Source organism: Scomber scombrus, chromosome 6 (assembly GCF_963691925.1).
Source record: "Scomber scombrus chromosome 6, fScoSco1.1, whole genome shotgun sequence".
Lineage (NCBI taxonomy): Eukaryota > Metazoa > Chordata > Actinopteri > Scombriformes > Scombridae > Scomber > Scomber scombrus.
This window is the reverse complement of record NC_084975.1, coordinates 18,242,498-18,264,291: the sequence shown is the minus strand read 5'-3', so window position 1 is coordinate 18,264,291 and position 21,794 is coordinate 18,242,498. Positions and strand designations below refer to the sequence as shown.

Below are 21,794 nucleotides of genomic sequence, written 5' to 3'. Positions count from 1 at the left end.
TACTATATTCCTGCTAACAGAAATGGTTATAGACAGGATTACAGTATAAATGCAAAACACTTTGAAGTTGTTTTCCTACCTCTAAGTCATGGTTTCAAGACCACACTGTTTTGTGTTTAAGCTTGAGATACATTTTTTTTAAAGGATTACACTGTTCCACACTGAGAAATATGCAGGGTTGCATGTACAAAATGTACAGCACATCTCAGTGAGGTGAATTAACAACAAGTACAAAATACTTTCTCATGTTCATATAAAGAGCAGGTCACTCTCTCTTATACTACTACAAAAATAGTGTTTGAATGCTGCAGGCAGAGGTCATTCAAATACGTTTTTTTTTATATCATATTGTTAAACAGCAATGCATATAACAGAGTGATATACAGTCACGTTCCACAATCACTGGAACAGCAAAAAGGACAGATTGTCTTTTAATTACAGAAGAGCAACAACCTTTTACTCTACAGAAGTATCGCCGAACCTGAAGGTACAACACTTACCACCACGTGTGGTTAAAAACCAAAGAAAATTCGAAGAAAAGGGAAACTCACTTTACTGTACTGGCGAATTCCAGGTGTAACAGTTACTTCAGAGGAGAAATCCATCCCCTTAAATCACAGCAAAACTAAAGAGGTTTAACCCCTCTTTATCATTGTATGTGTTTACATACAGACTATAACTGATCAGATAAAATTAAAGGAGGGATCTGAGGCAAGTTTGGGTCCTCTGATGACAGGCAAGGAGAGAGCTTTATCTCTTAAATAAAAATACTTATTTTTTTGTTAATTTTAGGTATATTATGACATTTATCTTAGAGCAGAGGTTCCCAATCCGTCACTGGGCCTTGAAACGTTTTATATCAGGCTGCGAGGATGGTGCAGTAGATCCTATCAAACACCAAAAAACAATATGTTGGTTTTTAATTATGAATTAAAGAAGGTTATTAATAAGTGAGTTAACAGTCTGTCATCAGCACCGTTCAGCAGTATTCTTTTAATTTAAGTAACCAAAATGAGAAACTTTGGTTTTCATTTAGTCTGTCTCATGCCTAATCCACAATGCAACTCTCAATATAAAAATGGTTTGTGGTGAAAAACAGGTTGGAAACCCCTGTCTTAGACTGGTGAGCAGAAATGAAACAAATCCCTCTTGTTTTGGTTTGGGAAGCACAGAGACACTCACGCTTCAGAGACTTCGCCAGCATCACAACTAAACATAGTTATCCGTCTTTGAGTACAACTAAATTCTCTGTGCTCTTTTACCTGATTTGATGCAGTTCAACTTTTACAATGCTACATTGGTTGCAGACAAACTCAGTCACCGACTGAAAAAGAGAAGAGAACAATGGCCGACAGCACGAGTGCTCAAAAAGTGTAAAGTAGACACAATATGAGACGATGCAAAACAACGTCATTGGTCACAAAGATTTGGTGGCAAAGTGACCTCTGCTATTATGCTTAAAATACCCAAAAGAAATCCTTTTTTTTTTTAAATACTAAAAGCAGTTGGTATCATGGCAACTGGAACAAACTAAAATTATACATATAACAACCTTAAACATCTACTGTACAGAAGAGCAGATATCTTAAACATGTACAGCTATACAAAAGTCGATGTGTATGTTAACTGATGTGTAATATTAACAGAGAAAATAACATGGAGGACCATCTTCCCCATCAGTTGGGCACTTTAGGCTCAATTCTGAGCGAGGCTTCGTACATGCTTTCTTCATCCAGAACAGATCTCCCGTCCATTAGATAATGGGCTACCTGAAGCATGAAATGAAAGAAAATGTCAGCTCCAACAGCCAATATTCTTTATTGCTTACAGTGGTTTCCAACCTTTTTGGTTTGTGACCCCTTTAAATAAAGTAACAACATTTGAGCGCTACATATCACAAGCTGTACATGTCTATAGGTTATGACCAAGACGAAGATAAAGACTCATATTTCCCCGCTGTTACTTAGAATTTAAGAGTCCTGAAGGAGTAAAAATAGCCTTCAATTCACAAAGAAAAAAAACAAGATCTAGAGGAATGACTGAAAAAATAATAATGTATGTGTCCTATCCTATTAATTGTTTGGTGACCTGTTTCATTTATAGCATTTATAGCAATACCTTGGCTGGGGGGGGGGGTCCTTTCTTTTCTCCAAGAATGACTGAAGAATGTGTATTTTCTGTGGTTAGTTTTTTCATCTTTAAGAGCACCTTTAACCTCTCTGGACTTACTGCAGGTATAAGCGAAACTGACCCCTTCGCCTCTACATTCATTCTGGACAAAGCTTCATTTAAGAGGTCACAACAGAAGGTTGGGAACCATCAGTCTACAGTTTTGCTATTCATTTACCTTTGGTTCAAGGTCAAGCTTGTAAGCTGTTTGCTGAAACTGCCTGATTTCTCTGATGATGTGAGAAATCTGAAACACAGGAGAAGCAAGACATGAAGTTGTGAAAGATTCTTACGCAGCGGCACACTGAATAAGGTGCAACAGCAAGTTCGTCTCACCATTCTCATCTTTGAGAAGTTGACCAAGTTGTCTTCGGTGTAGTTGGGTGTTCCCTCCTCAATGAAAGCCAGATCAGTGAGGTACATTCCCAAATAGGGCACACAGGGAGGATCACAGCTGGTGGGAGAAATGCACGTCATCCACTTGCACTAGATGGTTGCTTTATTGATCAAGTACAAAACATTCATCCTTGAACTGAACTCACTTTTTCAAAGCCTCTCTCAGGTTTTTGAACCTCCCCTCTGATGAGACCAGCTTCTGCAGCTTGTCAATTAATGCCTTCGTCTGGAAGAAAAAGGTTATTTAATGATAATAAGCAGCTTTGGGAGGGAAAAATGAAACAAACAATGAGCAGGGGGATATAAGTAAGCACCTGCTTGGAAACCTTGAGCCAGGTCTTTTTGAGGCGGAAGACCGAGCTGCGGTTGAGAGAGGAGGTGATCTCAAGCACGGCGTTGTAATTATGGAGACAGCGGCAGATGTCAGCCACAGCTACCCATTTCTCAATGACCACGACCCGAGTGACCACATCATCACAGCGCAGGATCTCTGTGGCGATGAGGTTGCTTATCTTGTAGAAAAAAGAGAGAAACAAGGGGTTTACTTTCAATATTGTGTTAGAAAATCAATATAAGTTACAGGTGATGAGGAGATTGATTGGAACATACATCATTGAAGTGCTTTGTTGTTCTCATGATATATGGCGTCTTCTCATTTTTGTCATTCTTCATCCAGCCTTGTCCAAAGAATTCCCTAAGAAGTTAACAGATCAAGACGATTAAAAACCTATCTCTGAATTTGTATGTGTTTTCCTTTTGACCACAGACATGTACAGTAGAGATATGATGGCACTCACTCGTATGGGATGACCTTAAACACCAGGTGGTCCAGCAGGGTGAGCTGCTCTGCAATCTCCAAGGCAGAGTGACTCTCAAAAGGCTCAGCCTTCCCTGTGCCCACCTACAGGACATACACAGAGACTATCAAATCTGCAGCAGGCAAATAAACACAAAATGCCAGAAACAGAGCATAAATACTGAAAATGAAATCAACATGATGTTGGTAAATGGCATAAGGATACACATATGTAAAAAACAAAAACAACAACAACAACAACAAAACCCAGGTCAGTCTATGATCATTTTCTCTAAAAGCAAAAAGAATAAGAGGCACAAATATCAAAAAATATTCAATGCAAATTTACATGCAGCTTTCTGTTGCCAAGGCAATGGTTCACTGATTTCATTTTTTTTAGTTTCAGTGTAAAATGTCAGTGACAGTGAAGTAATGTACAGGTAAGGTAATAATTTTACTTAAATAGTGAAAATCCACGACTGCTACAAATGTACTTATGCTCCTGACACTCCTCTCTATCACAGCCTTGCCTTGTGTGCCTGACTGACTGGTGTAAAGGTGTATATTCTTGCATATTTCTGTTACAATCTACATTCTGCTGTTTTTAAACTCCACACTAAACACAAATACTCACTAATTGAAGACAGCAACCAAAGACTTCACTTACCAGTTGTGTCACGTCCTCAAGGGTGATCTGGTTGTCACCATGATCTTCCTGAGTTAGAGTCCTGACAGAAAGGAAAAGAGAGGTCATGCTGTGAAGTCGGTACAATGTAACAAACTGTGTCAAACTCATTGAGAATATGGACTTAAAGAATACGAGTCAGTACCTGATGATATTAGCTGCTGCTTTCCTCTCCTGGGTCAACAGCTCAGGGTCATGCATCACTTCCTCCAGGAAGGCAATAACCTTTGTTTTCAGCTCATTATTAGTCTCAAAGTCCTAGAAGAAACACATACAGATGGCTTAAAGAATGTTTTAATGAATGTTTCCTATTTTTAGTTTAGTTTTTGCTCTGTATTTCCTGTTTCTTTTGGGGGGAAAAACAGTGACTGTCAAGAGTCACTACACTTCCAAGCCACGTTGAGGCAGGATGTAGACCAAAAACTACTAATATTTTTTTGAGATATTGAACTTCACACATAGAAAATATCTAGAACTCTAAGACAATTTGCAGAATTTAGTGTAAAACATGTTTGCAGAATGGATGTGAAAACAGGCAATTAATCAGTATATGAATATGTAAACAAAATCATACTGCAGTTATGAACTGGGACTATAAATGTGCCATGGACTGTATTGTGGTGTTTTACCGGAGAGTGTTTGGACACCCAGTGCCTCAATACATTAAGAACTCTGTTGGTCGCAGCTCGTCTGATCACAAACTCTTTGTCTCCATTTCTCTGATCAGTTGGGAATCCTGCAGAAAATATATTATACTGAGTTTCAATACTGAGTGTTGACGTGCAGTTCTCATCACAATGAGACATACTGCTCTGGCACTGAAACACAATAAAGTCTGTGCTTGATGGGTTGCACTCAATTCTTGGCAGCCTGGTTATGTTAACAAATAACCACAGTTGGACTTTGGGATAGTGGATAGGTGTGTACCTGTGCTGGCGAGGGACATCCTTCGATATTTTTCCTTGGTAGGGGTGCCTTCATTGGCACCAGCTGTAGCAATAGCAAAGGCGGAGGCAGCAGACAGGGCACTGCGGTTGTTGTCCATCTCTCGACATGAGGACATCACCATGCCATTGTTGTAGGTAAACACGGTGAACTCTGTGTGGGCAGTTTGAGGAGAGTTGTTACTGCGAAAAATATTTTCATGAATATAATGACAAAAAATATTCACATTTTAAAAATATATATATAATTCATGCTACAGTGTATCACCGAACTGTGTATACTGCAGAATGGCCTGCTTGTCCTTACTCAAGCCTCCACTAGGGGGCCCTACAGGCCAACACAACTGTTTCCCTCCAGACTTTCCTTTACAAGAGGCTTTGATATTCAAGATGGTTGCAGCTAAATATAGCCACCAAATATCAGCATAACAGAGGAATCAACAGATTCTCTGCAGTCTGCTATGTTTAAATTCCAGGAACATAGACAAACCATAAGCGGCAAGAAATCCTACACCATGTGAGACACTCTCTGCTTCACAATTTCACTAAATTCAGTTCATTCTGGTGATGGCTTTGCTTTTAAAACCTATTGTGTGATTTTGTCATGAGAATTAGAAGGCACAGATAATCTTGGCTCCAGTGAAACAGCCTCGTTACTGGGGGCGGAAAGGAAAACACGCTCTTGATGTAGTTGCTATGACACAAGTTTCCCTTACACCTACTCAAGGCAAGCATTGGCTTTCCCCACATGTTCATAACCATGGACCAATGTATGTTATTTATGCTTGACACAGTGTCTTTTTTTTGGTTTTGCATATTAACAAACTGACCACTGCAACCTTACACTAAGTGAGAGCTTTAATTTACTTTAAAAACAATCAATCCACAACCTTCAGGCAGAAACATATGTCCTATCTTAAATTATGAATACAAGCTTTGTTTCTTTTAGCAGTCTAACAAACTGCTGAGGAGGGCTCAGTGATAAATGTGACACTGGTGAGGACACTGGATTAAGGTGGCATGTCAGTATTAGCTTAGACATCACACTAACGAGTTGTAATTATGTCACAATGGGACACAATGTACCTGAGGAGTTTTTGCATTTGATGTTTTTCGGGGTTGTTGGTGACTTTGTAGGAGAGGCTTCTGGATCTGCTTCATCACTTTGGTTTTGATCATTGTCATTTTCCTCTTGTACTGAGAGATCTGCATAATAACAAAAGTACACAGGTCAATCAACACATCATTACACTGAACCAAAACTGGAATAATTTGGTTGGAATTGGTTCTAGCTGACCCACCTTGTTTGCACGCTGTGGTATCTTCTGCCTTGTCCTTCTTGTCTTCTCCCTCATCTGGTATTTTGCTCGCGATAGGGCTGGACACGTACAGTTTGTTGATATCTAAAGTGGTCTTGCTGAATGGGGACATGGAGGAGTACATGCTTGCATAGCCATTTGAGGAGCAGCTGAGGGCAGCCAGGTCAAGAGCTTTGCCCCCAGTGATGATGGGGATGTTGAGGGAGAGCTTGCGCCGGCGGTTTGGGGATGATGAGTTCTTGGCAATAGCCAGAGGAGGAGGGGAGGAGAACTTTCGGCTGGCCCTGGGCGAGCTGGGTGGCTCCCCATAAAGGTGTTTACTGTTCTGACTGCTGGCAAAGAATAACTCCAGGGACCTGCATCAAGGGAGGATATATGTGTATGAGTTTAGTACATATGAATTATGTTTCTTTGATATTTGGTAAGTATGCTCTATGTTTTAAGAACTTAGCTAAATACATAATACCTCCCAAATTATTTACGTAAACCAAGTCAGCCCAGCAACCAGAAGTCTCTTTGCAATTGCATCTTGCTCTTTTACAGCAGGATACAGGCTGCAGTGTTGCAGAAAACCTCTCCCACTCCCCGCCACCCTCCTGGCGACCTCACGGGTTCCCATAAATAGCACAGCGAGTGATAGTGCGCATGGCCACTGCTGACACAAGCAGCCAAGTGTGGGTGTCTCACAGTGACATGACAAGCGCCACGGGAGAGCATGCTGCAGGGTGTGGGGATAGGGAGCTCCCCCTGATCTGAACCCCACAGTGGGACCCTTGCTCCTGGCCTGTGGAAAACTGAGTTAGCCCCACTGCAACACACGTCAATATTTCACACTATGGATCTTTTGCAGACAAGGAGAGAGGGAGGGAAGGGAGGGTGGGGTCCTGCAGCACGGAGGTTGGTTGCCATAGAGCAACAGAGCCCAGTTAAGACACTAACAGGCAGGCAGGAGAGACTGGACCTAATTACCGCCTTCAACCACTGAACACACACATAAATACACACACACACACATGCAAAATAATACAGAAGCATCACACAGCCCGTCCTCCTCTGCTGCTCCATCTGCTGCTTCTCTGCGCTCACATTAACCAACTGAACAATCTCCTCAAGTTCACACTCAAAAACTCTAAGATCACTCAGTTCATTCTAAGTCCTACAGACCTAAAAACTGTTTTTGTCACATGTAACACACTATAACAAATAACCCTGAACATCTCTTCATGTTTCACCTTCTTCTCATGCATCATCCATGAAATTCCAATTTGCTTTATTGGCATGAGTATAATTACATACAATATTGTCATATTAGTTAACACTGTAAGAATAATAATTCAGAATATTTAGAGGGTTACTCCAGAAATTTAGTATCATATTTTCATGAAGATGAAAGACTTACAAGAAACAGATTGGGAATGGTCAATGATGCAGCAGAGGCCAAGACTGGCATCAATGTAATTTCATTGCGCTGTCGTGTTGCACAGCTGTACAACAACAATAAAGCTTTATCATATCTTATCCCACATTTCTCATAATGCAACTTGATAGCGTCTTTTTGATAGACGTGCCCTCCTGGTAAGTACCCACATCTTTCAAAATCGACACACCTTTCTCTTAAAAATGTGTAATCACAAAGGCCAAGTTGAGATAACTCAGATCTATCTATCTATCTATCTATCTATCTATCTATCTATCTATCTATCTATCTATCTATCTATCTATCTATCTATCTATCTATCTATCTATCTATCTATCTATCTATCTATCTATCTATCTATCTATCTATCTATCTATCTATACAACAGCTGCATTTGTATCTAAATGTAGGCTTCTGCACATGCCTTGCATTGATCAGAGACTTAGTTTCACATCATGATTGATCAATGTCATCTTTATGCAGCATGTCAAGGTCTGAAGGGACTTTAAACTTCTCAAATACGATTTGTTTATCTATTGTAAAAGCTGTCAACAACCATGCAACATTCAAGTCTGTCCTAATTGAGATGACTCACCGTGCAGGGATGGCACTGATGGGCTTCTTGTAGATGGTGATGAGTTTGTCTAGCACCACATCAGCGGTGGTGAACACGCGATAGGAGTGCAGGAAGGTGTTAAGGAAGTCGATGGAAAGGAAACGGAGGTCAGTCAGTCTCTCCAGCAGGCGCTCGACGCTGGCGTAGCGGATCTGCAGCACCTTGCAGGAGTTCATCATCTTACTGAAGCGGATGTCCACATCGTCACAGTACAGGCTTGAGTCTGATCTGTTCACAAAAAAAAGAAACTGACTTATATGGCAGTAAAAGCGAAGAAGAAAGGAGGGAAGGGGTTGCATATATAAAAACAAGGCTTACTTGATCATCTGTGGTACTGTGACTTTGGAGTTGTCTTCAAAAGCATTCATCATCAACCCATTGCAGCGAATATTGTCTATGCACTGTAAGACAGATACAACACAAGTAAACAGAGAGGACAGAGGAAATGTTAGCAAGTTCTGTAATATTCAAGCTTTCTGCCGACATCCTCGGCTTCTTGTGTGACTTTGATTTGTGTTGACATGCCTGGCTGATGTCACTAGTCCATGCAGACTTCTCCTGCCTCGAGGAAGCCACCAAAATGACTGTGAATGACTGGCTGTCTTTTGGCTCAACGACAATCTTGAAGTCCAGGTGCTCCATGTCCTGGCCACTCTTGTCTGATTTGGCTTAGAGGTGAACATAAACACATAACTAGGTGTCACTTTCTCTGTAAATTCATGTACACATTCACTACAGACCTACAAAAGTTCATTTTAGTGCTTCTACTGTGTCTATTTACAAAATATGAAAGAAAAAGGTAGATGTAAACCCAAAAAGTTTTTTCATTGTAAATTACAAAAATATATGTAATTTTTTGCGAGTCCATATTACTTTCTAATGGTACGTAGCATTTAGAAAACTATGTTCCGAAATATTACTAATACAATATTTATAAATCTGGCACAGTCTAGTATGCATAAATTATATACAACATCACACACGGTACATACGACACATATTTCTGTTAGCTGCTATACTGTATGAATAAAACACTCACACTCATCATCTGTCCCCTCGGGGTCCTCCATAAGAGTGCAGTCTATAAGGGAGACTACTCCATTCTGCAAACAACATACAATTTACATTTAGTTTCATGTGACACACTGCAACATTGCATAACATACCATAGGTTTACACTACATGCACAAGACCATGAACTGAGGCTCACCAGGGTCTCCAATGCCCTTGTGAATGACAGTAAGCTCCTTTGAAGAATACCTTGCTTTTTAAAAGTATTTAAACTCCTTTATTTGTCAAAAGGTCAAGAACTGTTTGCAAGGTGTGATAAACCCCAGCTCTACAATTTTTGGCAAAACATAGACCTCTTGCACAACTTAATACTGATGTCTTTCCATAAAAAGGCACATACAATTATCAGTGACCCAGTGATCATTTTGAGAAATGTTTGCTTTCTTATGAGAGTTAGATGAGGAGATTGTTATGACGCTAATGTTTGTACGGTAAATATGTAACTAGAACAAAATGCTGGTTAGCTAATAGCTTAGCAGAAAGACTGGAAACAGGGAGAAACAGCTACCTTGGCTCTGTCCAAAGGTACCAAAACCCACCTCCCAATGTCTAAAGCTCACTAACACTTTATTTGTCTTTTATTTAATCTGTACAAAAAGCAAAGTGTAAAAATGACAGTTTGATGTTCTTCAGGGGGTTATGTGCTGGCCAAGAAATAATCTGATACATAACTACCTGCAAAACTTGATGTTTTTTTCACCCTTTAGAAGTGCTGGTAGGCAGTGTGTTTTGGAACCAAGCTAACTGTTTGCCTGCTAAGCTAATCAATTGTGTCATACTACTACCCCTTTAAGACAATACCAACAGTATTAGTTTTAGATTTTATGTGTGTAAAACAAACAAAAAGAAAGAAAGATTGACGTTTGAAATAGTAGCTCCACTACTAGCTCAGCAGCGCAGGCCCACCTTGGTGAGATGAAGCTTTCCCCCAGAACCCCTGGTGCAGATGATTAAATGCTTGGAGAAGAGAAAACACTGCCTCTCCCCTTCCTTCTTCAGAGATAGAGAGCCCAGTCGCCCACGGGTGATCTTGCCCTTCTCACTCATCGGCACCTGGATGAGAGACCCTGTATGTGGGAATAAAAGAGTGTGTGCAAATAGAAGGAAGAGGGAGGGAGAGAGAGATACATATATAAATTGAAAAGAGTTAAGAACAGGGGGTTTAGGATTAGAAAAACTGCTCCTCTACATATGAATACATGTACAGTCACATGAGATACCCAAGATTAAATAATCTCTTATTTCTATTTTCCCTTTTCTCATCCATCAAAGCCTGTTGGGGATGTGTGACATTTATAGTCCCAGATTCATCATCAGTTTGCCTCAGAACAGTCTAATTACACTTGGAAATTAAAGACTCTTCTCACGAGGATGTACATGTTGTTCCCCAGAGAGAGATGAGCCTGTTTTTTTTTTAAACTGAGTATTTCCCCCACTGTAGAGCTAGAAATGTGAGATTATGTTGTCAGACAGGTGATGAGGGACAGGAATTTCTCTCTTGTAGAATCGGAGGTTTCTTTGCTGGGAGCGGATCTGAACGCAGGAGTTACCTTGTCTTACAAACGTCTGGCTGGTGTCCAGGAGAATCTCGCAGCCCTCTACAATCATGCGCTCTATCGCCAGGTTCTTCCTGATGTTCTCAGTCTCGCTCACTTCGTCATGCATGATTCTGGGAAAAAGGACATTTCACTGTTATTTTTTTAGTACTGTATAGGATGCCCTATGGAAAAAGGGCACAAAGAGACACTCATATCCAAGAAGCCATGCTTTTTTTCTGATTGTGTGTATGTGATGAAAAGTGACATTTTGCTAAATTGAGACACCATGCTTGTCTTGTTTTTGATGATATTGCATAGCGGTACCTGGAAAGCTCCTCCAGCTTAGATTTTGCGTAGTCCAGACTGTTTCTCTCTACATGTTCATGGGGTGTGTGGGCCAAAAGTTCGTGGAGCGTAAGAATGTATCGGGGAATCTGCAGAGACAGAATAGACAGCAACAGGGGAGTTACACTCAACGATAACAGCTTACATGCATGCATAAATGTAACCAAACATGCACACACAGGAATATACACGTGCCAACGTACTGGTACACTAATGAGAAGTAGATCAGTGGAGAGCACAATCTACACTCATCAGCAAAATTTATTATCAACACAGCACAGCCTGCAGTAGGCCCCAGCAGAGTGGACTGTCAGGAAACTGCGTGCCTAGCCAGAAAGGAGCCTGAGCTCCAAAAACAACTGCTTTTTATGGACATGAAAAACACTACAGGGATGTTCTGAGCATAAGCAGACAATGCCTGCTGTTTATGTTATTGATCAGTGATGCTATAATATGGGACAAGAAGGAAGTGGGTCTTTGAAGCCAAGACCTGACTGAGCCACTCTGGCCAGAAGAGAAGCCAGGACACATTAATGATTATGCTCTAAGGTGGATATTAGTCACCACACCAGCAATAATTTATGAAATTTGGTTACAGTGTTTTTACTGGATCAAATCACCTCAATTAAATCATTTTAGTTTTCTAATCAGAGAGACACCATCTTTAAGTTAAAGCTGCTTCTGTCTTTTAGGAAGATACTTTAGTTCCTGTGCAGAAATATCAAATCCATCTTATGTTTTCCTCTAAAAACGGTTGTATTTGAAGATATTGACTCAAAAGAGTGTCTAACTTAAAAAACACATTATGTAATTTATCTGTTATTGTAGAACGTAAATTCCTCCTCAGGATGTTACAATCCCCAAATTCACAATGACATAATGATTGCTGAAGTTATATGTAGAAAATACTGCAGTGTTGTCATTTTTAAACTGAATGTATTACTTAAGAGTTTAAAAATATTTCAGATTTAACTGCAGTGTAAATTTTATTTAAAAAGTAATCATTTTAAAACAATTAATTTGACAGTGACAACTTCACACACATTCAGTTTTAAGAATCTAAAGCCCCAATAAAGACATTTCTAGGCCATATAAATTACAAATACAGTAAATAAAGAATATTCAGGAATATACACAAATGAAAATGGACAAGTGATTCATTTTAGGAGTGATAATAAATTCCAGTTATGAGTTTTGGAATTGGTGGTGGGTCTATGTTGTTAACATCTGACAGACATCCAGAAAACAATGTGGCCAACAGCTAAAACTGGGTCATTGGCATAGCAATAGTCAACTAGCATCAAGTTGGTGAATTATATGGCCCAGTGACAACATTTATATAAAGAGAGAAGAATGGCTGGGAAACCACAGAATTAACAACAAAATCTGTCTCCAGTCTGCAGTTCTACAGCAAACAATGGGGCTGCCTTTCCCGTGTTTATCAGTAATACAAATTCGCTAACCTGGAACATGGGGTAGGTGAGGAATGTCTCCAGGGTTCTCTCCTCACAGTCGGGTTTGGCCTCATACTGCTTCAGCAGCTTGTCAAAGTCTCGGTTCTGCTTGCAGTGAGCCAGGATCTGCAGGCTGTACTGGTGGTTCCTCACAAACTCCTGGTAGATATTCAGCATGGGCAGCAGGATATCGAACAGGTCGGCTGTGGAGAGATCAACATCAACACACGGGGAAATGTCAGTCACAGCAATGAAAATGAATCACACAAAAAACACTACTGGTAAAAATTGACTATCTTTACAACTATCACACACACAAAAAAGACTTAAAAATAGCCACATTATGAAAAAAATCATTAATATGAAACAAAGAAATTAGAAAATATTTTTCTTACCCAGCACTAATGTTGGCCAGCTTGCTATTCTGGCTTTTAACCCCTGGTAAAATATCTGATGTAGAAACATGATAGTTTCACTGAAAAAAAAATATTAGGAAAAAGAACATATTAGTTAAACAGATTTTTTAATTTTTTTAATCCTCTAATCTCAAATTCAGAGTTAATAATTTTGCCAACATCCAGTGAAGTAAATGTAAGCCCTGATAGGAGACAATGTGCGCGAGAGCATGGGTGTGCAGGTGTTGAGCATGAACATGCTTGGATGAGTGTGTGGGTGGATTCTGAATAGACCAATGAGGTTTCATGCAGATTAGTGTCTCCATCATTGTACTGTCTGTCTGTGTTTCTGATGGGACAGAAAAACCAACTGGAAACACAAATTTAAGACTATCATATTATATCCACATGGTACAAAGTCGGGATACAGCTTGCATAATTTGCGTAATTTCTGTTCAAATAGTTAGAAATAATGCTTTTTTGATTGTTAATTATTTCAAACTTCAAGTCTTACTGTGAACATAGAAACAAAGCTAAAGTCTATGCCCCCCAAAAAACAAGGATGGATCCTCCTGGTAGCATGAATGTACAACAAACAAAATATTCTGCCAAATGGTGAAATAATTTCACTTATGCAGTTGTCCTCCTCCATTTCTTCTAGAAATGTGTGTCAGTATTGAAACAAGAAGCAGGAAGGTAGACTGGTGCACTAGCATCAAAATAACAACTCTTGAAATAAGCAGATCTTGTGAGATCATTCTACTAGTTTTACAGATCAAGCCATAAATAACTAATATAATTTAGTCTTGTGGCTCTCATCAAAACGGGTTCCTAATGTCTTTATGCTCTCCTATGGTAGAAAATCACTTCATGTAGCTTTAAGGAAATTACATTTTTGGACTCAATAATAGGCAAAATTACTTTGTAAAAGTGCCCTGTGGAGGTTTATTTTAATTCATTGTTTTCAATGTCTTTTGTTGGTGCATTGTTATGCTTTTTTGAACGTTACTACCCGACTGTCAATTAGCAGAATACAGTGAGCGCACATTATATAAACAAATTGTCTCAAATAAACACTGCATCACAGTGCTACCAGTGATCAAAACCCCCACAGAGCACCTTTAAGATGATCACATTTTGAAGGGTAATCAGTGAATATGTGAGGAAAGGATCCAACCTGTTGAGAAATATGCTGCTGACGTCATCATGGGTGATGGGTGGCTTCTTGGAGCTGGCTGCCATGCGGAGCGGCCTCAGGAAGTTGTTCACCAGAATGTGAAGCTGCTGGACGTACTCAGCCTCCGAGTCCAACATGCTGAACACCACCTGGTTCCTCTTCCTCATGCTCTCAGCGTGTGGTGAGCGGATGTAATCCTGGATGATGGTCTTCCACTTCCTCCTGCAGATCCAGCCTCGCAGGAAGCTCTGGACCTGCAGCAAACCGGGGTTTTAAAAGCTGTAGTCAGTTTCTCAACAACTTAATTTAATAATGCAGCAACAGGTTTGAATCATTTGCATTACTTTTTTGATCTTCTTGATTTCTGAGTCGTCATCAGTCGGGGTGGCTGCAGGGCTGTCGTGGATCTTCTCATTGTTTTTGAGCAGCCCGGAGATCTGCCAGGGCATAAACCGCAAGAAAGACCAATCATTGCCACTTACACACTTCTCTTCTTCTTACTTACTGTACCAGCAAGTAAACAAAGTGACTAAGTCAACAGGACAGGACCTGTCAGTACTGTCAACACTGAGACAGTAGCTTGACTAAACTAGCTGTGTTCACTTGGCTGGTATCTCTGCACCAATATGTATTTACATTGGTCATTTAAATGCAATATGTACCAAACTGTCCTACATGTTAACAAGAGGTAAACAGGCTTCTGTAAAAAAACAAAAACAACAACAACCAAAAAAACAGACTGGAGCTGCCTTGAACTGTTTGAAGCTAAGTGTCTCCATTTATTTTGTAGACACAAGAGAGTTAATTGTCATTGCATTTCATAGAAGAGATGCAATATAAATCTGTGTTCATGCATATTCAGCACATAATTTGATTTCAAGCATCACATTTGCACATTAAAGTGAAATGACTATTTGATCTGAAGAATACAGCTAGGAACGCAGCCCCATTGTAGGCATTGTTTCCGAGAGAGGAGATGCAAAGTGGAGAGCATTTGGTCTGGACACAGCTCTCTGTGACGGGCTTCCTCCACTATTGTGATTTAGTCAGAGAGGACAAAACAGTGTTGAGGACCCCAATAAAGAAGGAGACCCAGTTCACCCAAAAAAGCAAAAACAGATCATGTTGAGGGTAAAAGGAATCACACTGAATTTTACCTCTGACTTAAGCCTTTCAATCTCTATTTCCCCATCTTCTATCTGTTGTCGAAGTTGCTTAGCAACTGTTTTCTCCGTCTCCACAATCTGAAGCAGATGAAGATACTTCTGCATGAGAGTCTCATGCTCGTTGGCCAAGTTTCTGTAACTGTGACACACACACACACACACACACACACACACACACACACACACACACACACACACACACACACACACACACACACACGCACACACACACACACACACGGTTTGTATTGTAGCTTGAGTAATGAATTTCACATCAGTGCATGTAGTTTCAGCTCACATCAAAGCAATTGCATTTTTACTTGTGAACAAAGCAGTTTTTCTTCAAGTCTGTCATTCCTCATATCTTAACCCCACTTATGAAACCATGGCAACCTCCTCTACAGACTGAGCACATCCGTCAAAAATTACTTACCCTCTACTGACTAATTCAACTTCTAATTGCCATGTCTGCACATTTCACTGATGTGTCCCTTTACCTGGCGTGTGATATGGCAGCCACCCATTCATCGCAGTCCTTTACATCTTCTGTGCGTAACTCAAGCGCCTTTTGGTTTTCTTGGGTGAAGCTGACAGTGAAATAGTACTGAAATAAATAGGGGGAGGGGGGGCAGGGTGGTTAGAAACATTAACAGTATCATCAACCTGACATGTTATACGTTCCACACAGAAAGGAGAATTCATTATTGCATACTTTCTAGATACAGTAAATCTATTATATAGTGGCTTGACTGAAGCTTCTCCACCGCTTTTGTCTTTGTGTTTGTTCCGCTGCCTCGCTACTGCAGACATCAAGCGGGTGATTTAAAACCACACAGGGCCTGGGGAAGCCACATCTTACTCGCCCACCACTGCAATTGATAGAGCTCACTGAGGGAAGCCTCCCCCAGCCCGATTCCTGGGATGTCTCTGGTTCCCAGGAGGATGCTATAAGACATGGAGGCTGGAGCCACGGCCAATTACATAACTGTGCGATACCTGTTTCCTAGCAACTCCAGTCAATGTGAACAGTTGGGCTTGTTTTTGCGTTTTCTTTCTGTGTCATTCGATTCTTGATGAGCATGCTTTCTTTCTTGGTGGGCTCCGAGCAGCAACTAATTGTGAACAGCGTAGTTGTAATGAGGAAAGCATGCACTTTGTTTTCAAAACATGAATCTTATATTCATCAAGTTAGGAACTCAATACTTCAGGCTGTGTTTTTTTCTGCATGTTAAGTATTCCTGTGCAATACAAAGCCTCTTCAAAAACTGCCTCCTTTCATTGGACGAATGTCTGTTTGCAGAGGATCATCACAGACTTGTTAAATGCAGCAGTGGAATGAAACCATGTATGTTCAGTCAAGTGCTTTTACAAAGTAAAATCATGAGGTGTTTTTTACTCTATCACGTGTATTTGGCAGCTACAGTTATTTTGCAGAGAAACATTTTCACAGAAAAACATATAATGAGCTTATATAGAGATTTCGACTTGTACCTTTACCTGTAATGGAGTATTTTTACATGTTGGTAATGTTATTTTCATTCAGTAAAAATATGAATACTTATTTTATATGAATATGAAATAATGTGTGAACTATTAACCTTTCCATCAAATATAGTGATGTTTGTGGATTTTTATAAGGTGAATTTTCTTCACAACTGAGTGTCTAACTGGCTGCTAATAAATATCTGTGCAGTGAAAATGAGACAGGAAGTATTTTCTCACATCAAGGAGAGAATAAAACATCCCCTTTTTTAAAATAAATGAGCAAACTGTCTTTTTTTTATGCAATCAATTAGCATTTTGGATTTATATCATGTTAATGAAGGCCTTTTTGATGAGAGCTATGAATTTCCTTTTAAAACATAATAGAACTCTCAGAGAGTGAGCCACAATAAAATAATACCACACGTCTTATAAGTGAGATGTCATCTTTTCCTGTGGACTGCTCCAGCCATGTCGAGGGATGAGAATAGACTTTAATCTTTGGCCTGCATATGTTCAACAGGCGCCTATCAACCTGCAACTGATCATTATTCATGGCTGACTGCTCTTCCATCTTCACATTCATTAGATATTCATCCTACCGTCAAAGAAAATCTATTTCTGGCAGGGAGGCATGCATGTTGTTGTAGTTTTCCCTCATGATCTCTCTAAGAGCGCGATGAGTGTCTGGTCTGAGGCGATGTTAAGCGCACTGTCTGCTTCCTGCTTTATGTTTATGGCTGAGTCATGCACCTTTAAAATCATTGACACATCTGAAATATATGATCGGATAAAACCTGTGATATTGTGTATTGAACGAGAAATGCTTCTTTTGTTTTGATTGATTGTTCTTTTTACAATAGTATAGTAATTCTTCTCTTGTATAATTGCTATTGACTAATAAACAACTCTCTTTTATTGCAGCAATACTATAACAGACTTTGCTGAACCATTTAATGAGATCTATACTGTAAAATATTCCCTGGAGACCTAAGTGAGAATAGTAATTCAACTTTAATGAGAAGCTTTAGTTTGGATGTTAGCCCTCTCCATACCAACAACAACAAAGAATGCAGTATATCTTCTACCAGTACATGCTGAATTCGGAGCTTTTGATTTAAAATACAAATCATAACAAAGCAAATCAGCCATTGCTTGCTCCTGCAGTCTCTAGTGGATTTGGTTGGAGTGCTGCTGTTTCCAGTGCGAGCGAGCTGTGTTTTCTATAAATGGACTCTGACCCCTCTGAGGTACCGCAAGGAACAAATTTAGCCCGGATAGCACTCGCATAAATAGGAGAGATGCGACACACTACTTCTCTCCTGTAGTTACCCTACCTCTCCCAACGGCATCATTCTTTAGGATGCAAATAAGGGTTGCCATAGAAACCCCGAGCTTAAACGCATTATCATTTTCACACTAACTGCATTTGAGGATAAATATAATGTAGGGATTATGGTGGATTTCTAAAACGTTGCCACAAAACCATACATCCAGGTGGGGATAGGAGATAGAGGTGATATTTTCTTATTTATTCTCGTTAGGGATGTTTGCGTGTTTACAATCGGAGGTGACTTTTCAAGCAGCCCTTCATTTCAGTCATACAAGTCATTTATTATTGCTGAACCTCTCCGTGCTTTCACTCTCTGCAAACAGGATTCATGGAACAAGTATCTTTACAATACTTTATCATGAATTCAGTCCAAAATGGCAGATAACTGCACCAGGATTTCACATTTATACATTCAAAACATCACAATGCAGGGAGAGCTGCTCTGCTGATAACATTTTAAAAGAATCCAAATTCTTTCAGGGAGGTTTTTTGGGTGCATTTAAAGCAACTGTGAGAGCACAACATTAGCCAGTGTGTTGCATTCTGCTTCGTCAGCACAAGGGCAGCTGTTCACAGGAAGAGCCTGGACTCACTTTGGATTGCAGCCCTACCTACAGAGTCAGGCACAGAGCCTGGAGAGAGGAGAGGAGAGCTGGTGGCCTAAACAGTAAATCATTGCTGTATGTTTTGTCAGCTGTTTATTTACAATAACAATGATAACAGACCTGCTAGCCTCTCTACTCCTCACTTCTGTGTTTATGATTTAGGAGGCAGTCAGTTAAAAGCTGGCAGGGTTAAATAAATACGTTAATTCTTGCAAATGATGATTTAAATTTGAAAACCATGCCACATATGTCCTTTATCATGCTGTTCATGGGGTTGTGGGAGAAAGCCTGAATGTCAGATGAAATAAAATGTGATACTATTATTATGATGTATAATGCAAATAAAGGTTCAAGCATTTGACTGATAATCATCTCATTTTGGCCATCTATATCAGAGCTGATTGATCACTGGAACCCTGCTGTTTCTTCAGCCTCCACTGTAATTTTACCATTTTACCACAAGATGGAAACCTTGAGGCCACAACCTTTTTTTTTTTTTTTTTGCATGTTTCATTGGTAGGATCATTATAGATATATCACTCTCCGCCCCAAAGAAATGTCAAAAAAAGATGACTGAAAGTCAAAAGCAAAATATGTGACCAACCAGCATGCAAATTCATAAGATTGAGTCCAGAAATCCGATTACATTTCATGCACCACTGAAAACTATCCCACCAATAAAAAAAAAGGAAAAGAGAAAAAAAAGGATCGAGCGCGGTGTTTGCTGCAACCCCAAACAAAACACTGCATAGCCTCACTGCCAGTGCTGCTGTAATATCATTAGGTGTTAATATTGTTACCTCACCATTAATGCATGGATTACATAACGTGCAATACAGCAATCTGGGACCTCGTGCTATTCTGCTGCGCTGGATTTGAGGTCATCATGCGATGGGAAATAAGAAGAATAAATGCATAAGGAAAGCACTTTGATGGGGACTAAAATAGAGTTGAAAGGCGCAGGAACAAATTTTACATTCAGTGTTTCACCTCGTCAATATTTTAACATGAAGCCTGCAAAACAATAAAGCAGTGCCACAGAGAGGGAGAGAGCTTGCGTGTGTGTGTGTGTGTGTGTGCCACAGAGAGGGAGAGAGCTTGCGTGTGTGTGTGTGTGTGTGTGTGTGCCACAGAGAGGGAGAGAGCTTGCGTGTGTGTGTGTGTGCGTGCGTGCGTGCGTGTGCGCACTCTCTCCATACCTGCTTTTCCAAACACTCCTTGGCTGACAGTGAAGGTTTTGGTGAAGGCGCCCTGTCGCATATGCATCCTTCCAACAGGTATAATCCGGAGGGTCGAGAACTGGACTCGTTCTCAAAATAAAAGAGCATATTTTGTAACAAAGCAAACCACTTTGTGTGCCATTTCGTGTTGTCTGAGCTCTTTTTGCTCAAGCACCCTCGTCTTGTACCATCCTTTTTTGCCAAAAGCCCCAGGTAGGTGACATGACCATCATTAAGTCGTATTCCCTTCTGCATTTTGATTAAGAGACTTCGACTGCGCAAGGTGGATCGGTCCTTACATCCTTCTGGAGTCTCTCCGGAGAGAAATCAAATAAAGAAAGACAAGATGTTGACTTTCTGAATGCGGACCTCTAGCAGCAGGCTTGTCCACTTTGTCCGACGCATTAACCGGGTTGGCATTTAAGTAAAAAGAGAGGAACAAAACGCGCAGCACAAGTCCAGCATCCTAAAATCTTCTGTTATACTCCGAGCACTTTGAAGGTCCACATTATCCGATCGTGTAATAAAAAGACGGAAGAGGAGCGAGAAGGAGAAAAAAACAGTCTAAACGACGCAAGATGAGAAGGAAAGGGGTTTGTCCTTTTCTCACATGAAATCTCCAGAAACCAGTAGGCTTGGTGCTGAGCTCGGCAGTGCTGGGCGAAGTCACATGACGCATGCTTGGGAAAGCAGATTTCAGGACCTTGGACAGGGACGTTTCAACAAGATGCCGCATAAGTTGAGTTTCCTTCCCATCACCTCCATCAAGCCGATCATCAAGCCAGTGTAGGAATATAAGAGGAAAATGGAAAGTGGTGCACGTTTAAAGACAGAAATCCCCCATTTTAATGGTCGTTTACAAGCTTCAGGATGAATTAATTTTCACTTTATATTCTCTGAGAAATGTCTGTTCTGATATTGTGGTTGATTGAACAGTTTTAAGTTAAGTATTTAAATCAAAACTTTCACGTAAATTTGCAAGTGGATCCAGTTTTCTTTGATTCAAAACATTTTGTCATGGAAACCAACAACCAATATACAACCAATCAACCAATCCATATAGATATTTTCAGTTTTTAAGTGGATGCGTCACTAAACGTTTCTCTAGGACCTTGAGAACAAATAAGCCATTTATTTGGTGTAGCTCAATTTCTGGCAGAGCTATTTTTAGTTTACAGTTTCAAACCTGAAAAAAAAAAAAAACAGGGTCTGATGTTACAATGTGTATCTTTTTCCCAATGGGACAAAAAGTGATTATTAGTACTTTCAGAGCTTTCAGCTGCATTTCTTCATCCACCATAATAAACAGTAAAATGAAGCTCGAGTTGAAATTTGTATCTGATCAAGAATGAACTTCCTCACTTAAGTGACACCAACCACAAACCCAACAACTTTACATCACTGTCAACACGTTTTCAAACCATATTTTAGATTTATTTTTGTGTGTAATAACTTTCTTTTGTCATCTGTTTTAATTGTTTTCAGAGTTGATTTATTACAATTACTCTGCATTACCATCAGTAATGCATCAGTAACCCTGACAACAATTAAACTAGACACAATGTTCACCGCAATGGATTACCAATAAGGTCAAGCCTCTGGTTTTCATGCTATCACTGCTCAAATTAATGGAAAACAATGATTTGCATTTTAAACCTAAAGAGAG

General features: G+C 40.0%; 1 protein-coding gene across 1 annotated transcript; it reads right to left on the bottom strand.

Annotated features, from left to right (window-relative positions):
• Nucleotides 1-1,676: 1,676 nt before the first annotated feature.
• On the bottom strand, nucleotides 1,677-20,383 carry rasgrf1 (Ras protein specific guanine nucleotide releasing factor 1). Its single transcript, XM_062420867.1, has 27 exons — nucleotides 20,108-20,383; nucleotides 15,986-16,092; nucleotides 15,480-15,627; nucleotides 14,667-14,759; nucleotides 14,323-14,576; nucleotides 13,146-13,225; nucleotides 12,760-12,953; nucleotides 11,276-11,385; nucleotides 10,964-11,082; nucleotides 10,320-10,480; nucleotides 9,382-9,445; nucleotides 8,868-9,010; nucleotides 8,661-8,743; nucleotides 8,322-8,570; nucleotides 6,292-6,665; nucleotides 6,077-6,196; nucleotides 4,974-5,144; nucleotides 4,676-4,782; nucleotides 4,192-4,304; nucleotides 4,029-4,089; nucleotides 3,363-3,466; nucleotides 3,175-3,259; nucleotides 2,880-3,077; nucleotides 2,712-2,791; nucleotides 2,506-2,623; nucleotides 2,348-2,416; nucleotides 1,677-1,769 (listed from the first exon to the last, which is right to left on the bottom strand). Exons 1-27 carry the CDS (start codon nucleotides 20,381-20,383, stop codon nucleotides 1,677-1,679), a joined length of 3,774 nt encoding a protein of 1,257 aa, XP_062276851.1.
• Between the last annotated feature and the right edge of the window lie 1,411 nt (nucleotides 20,384-21,794).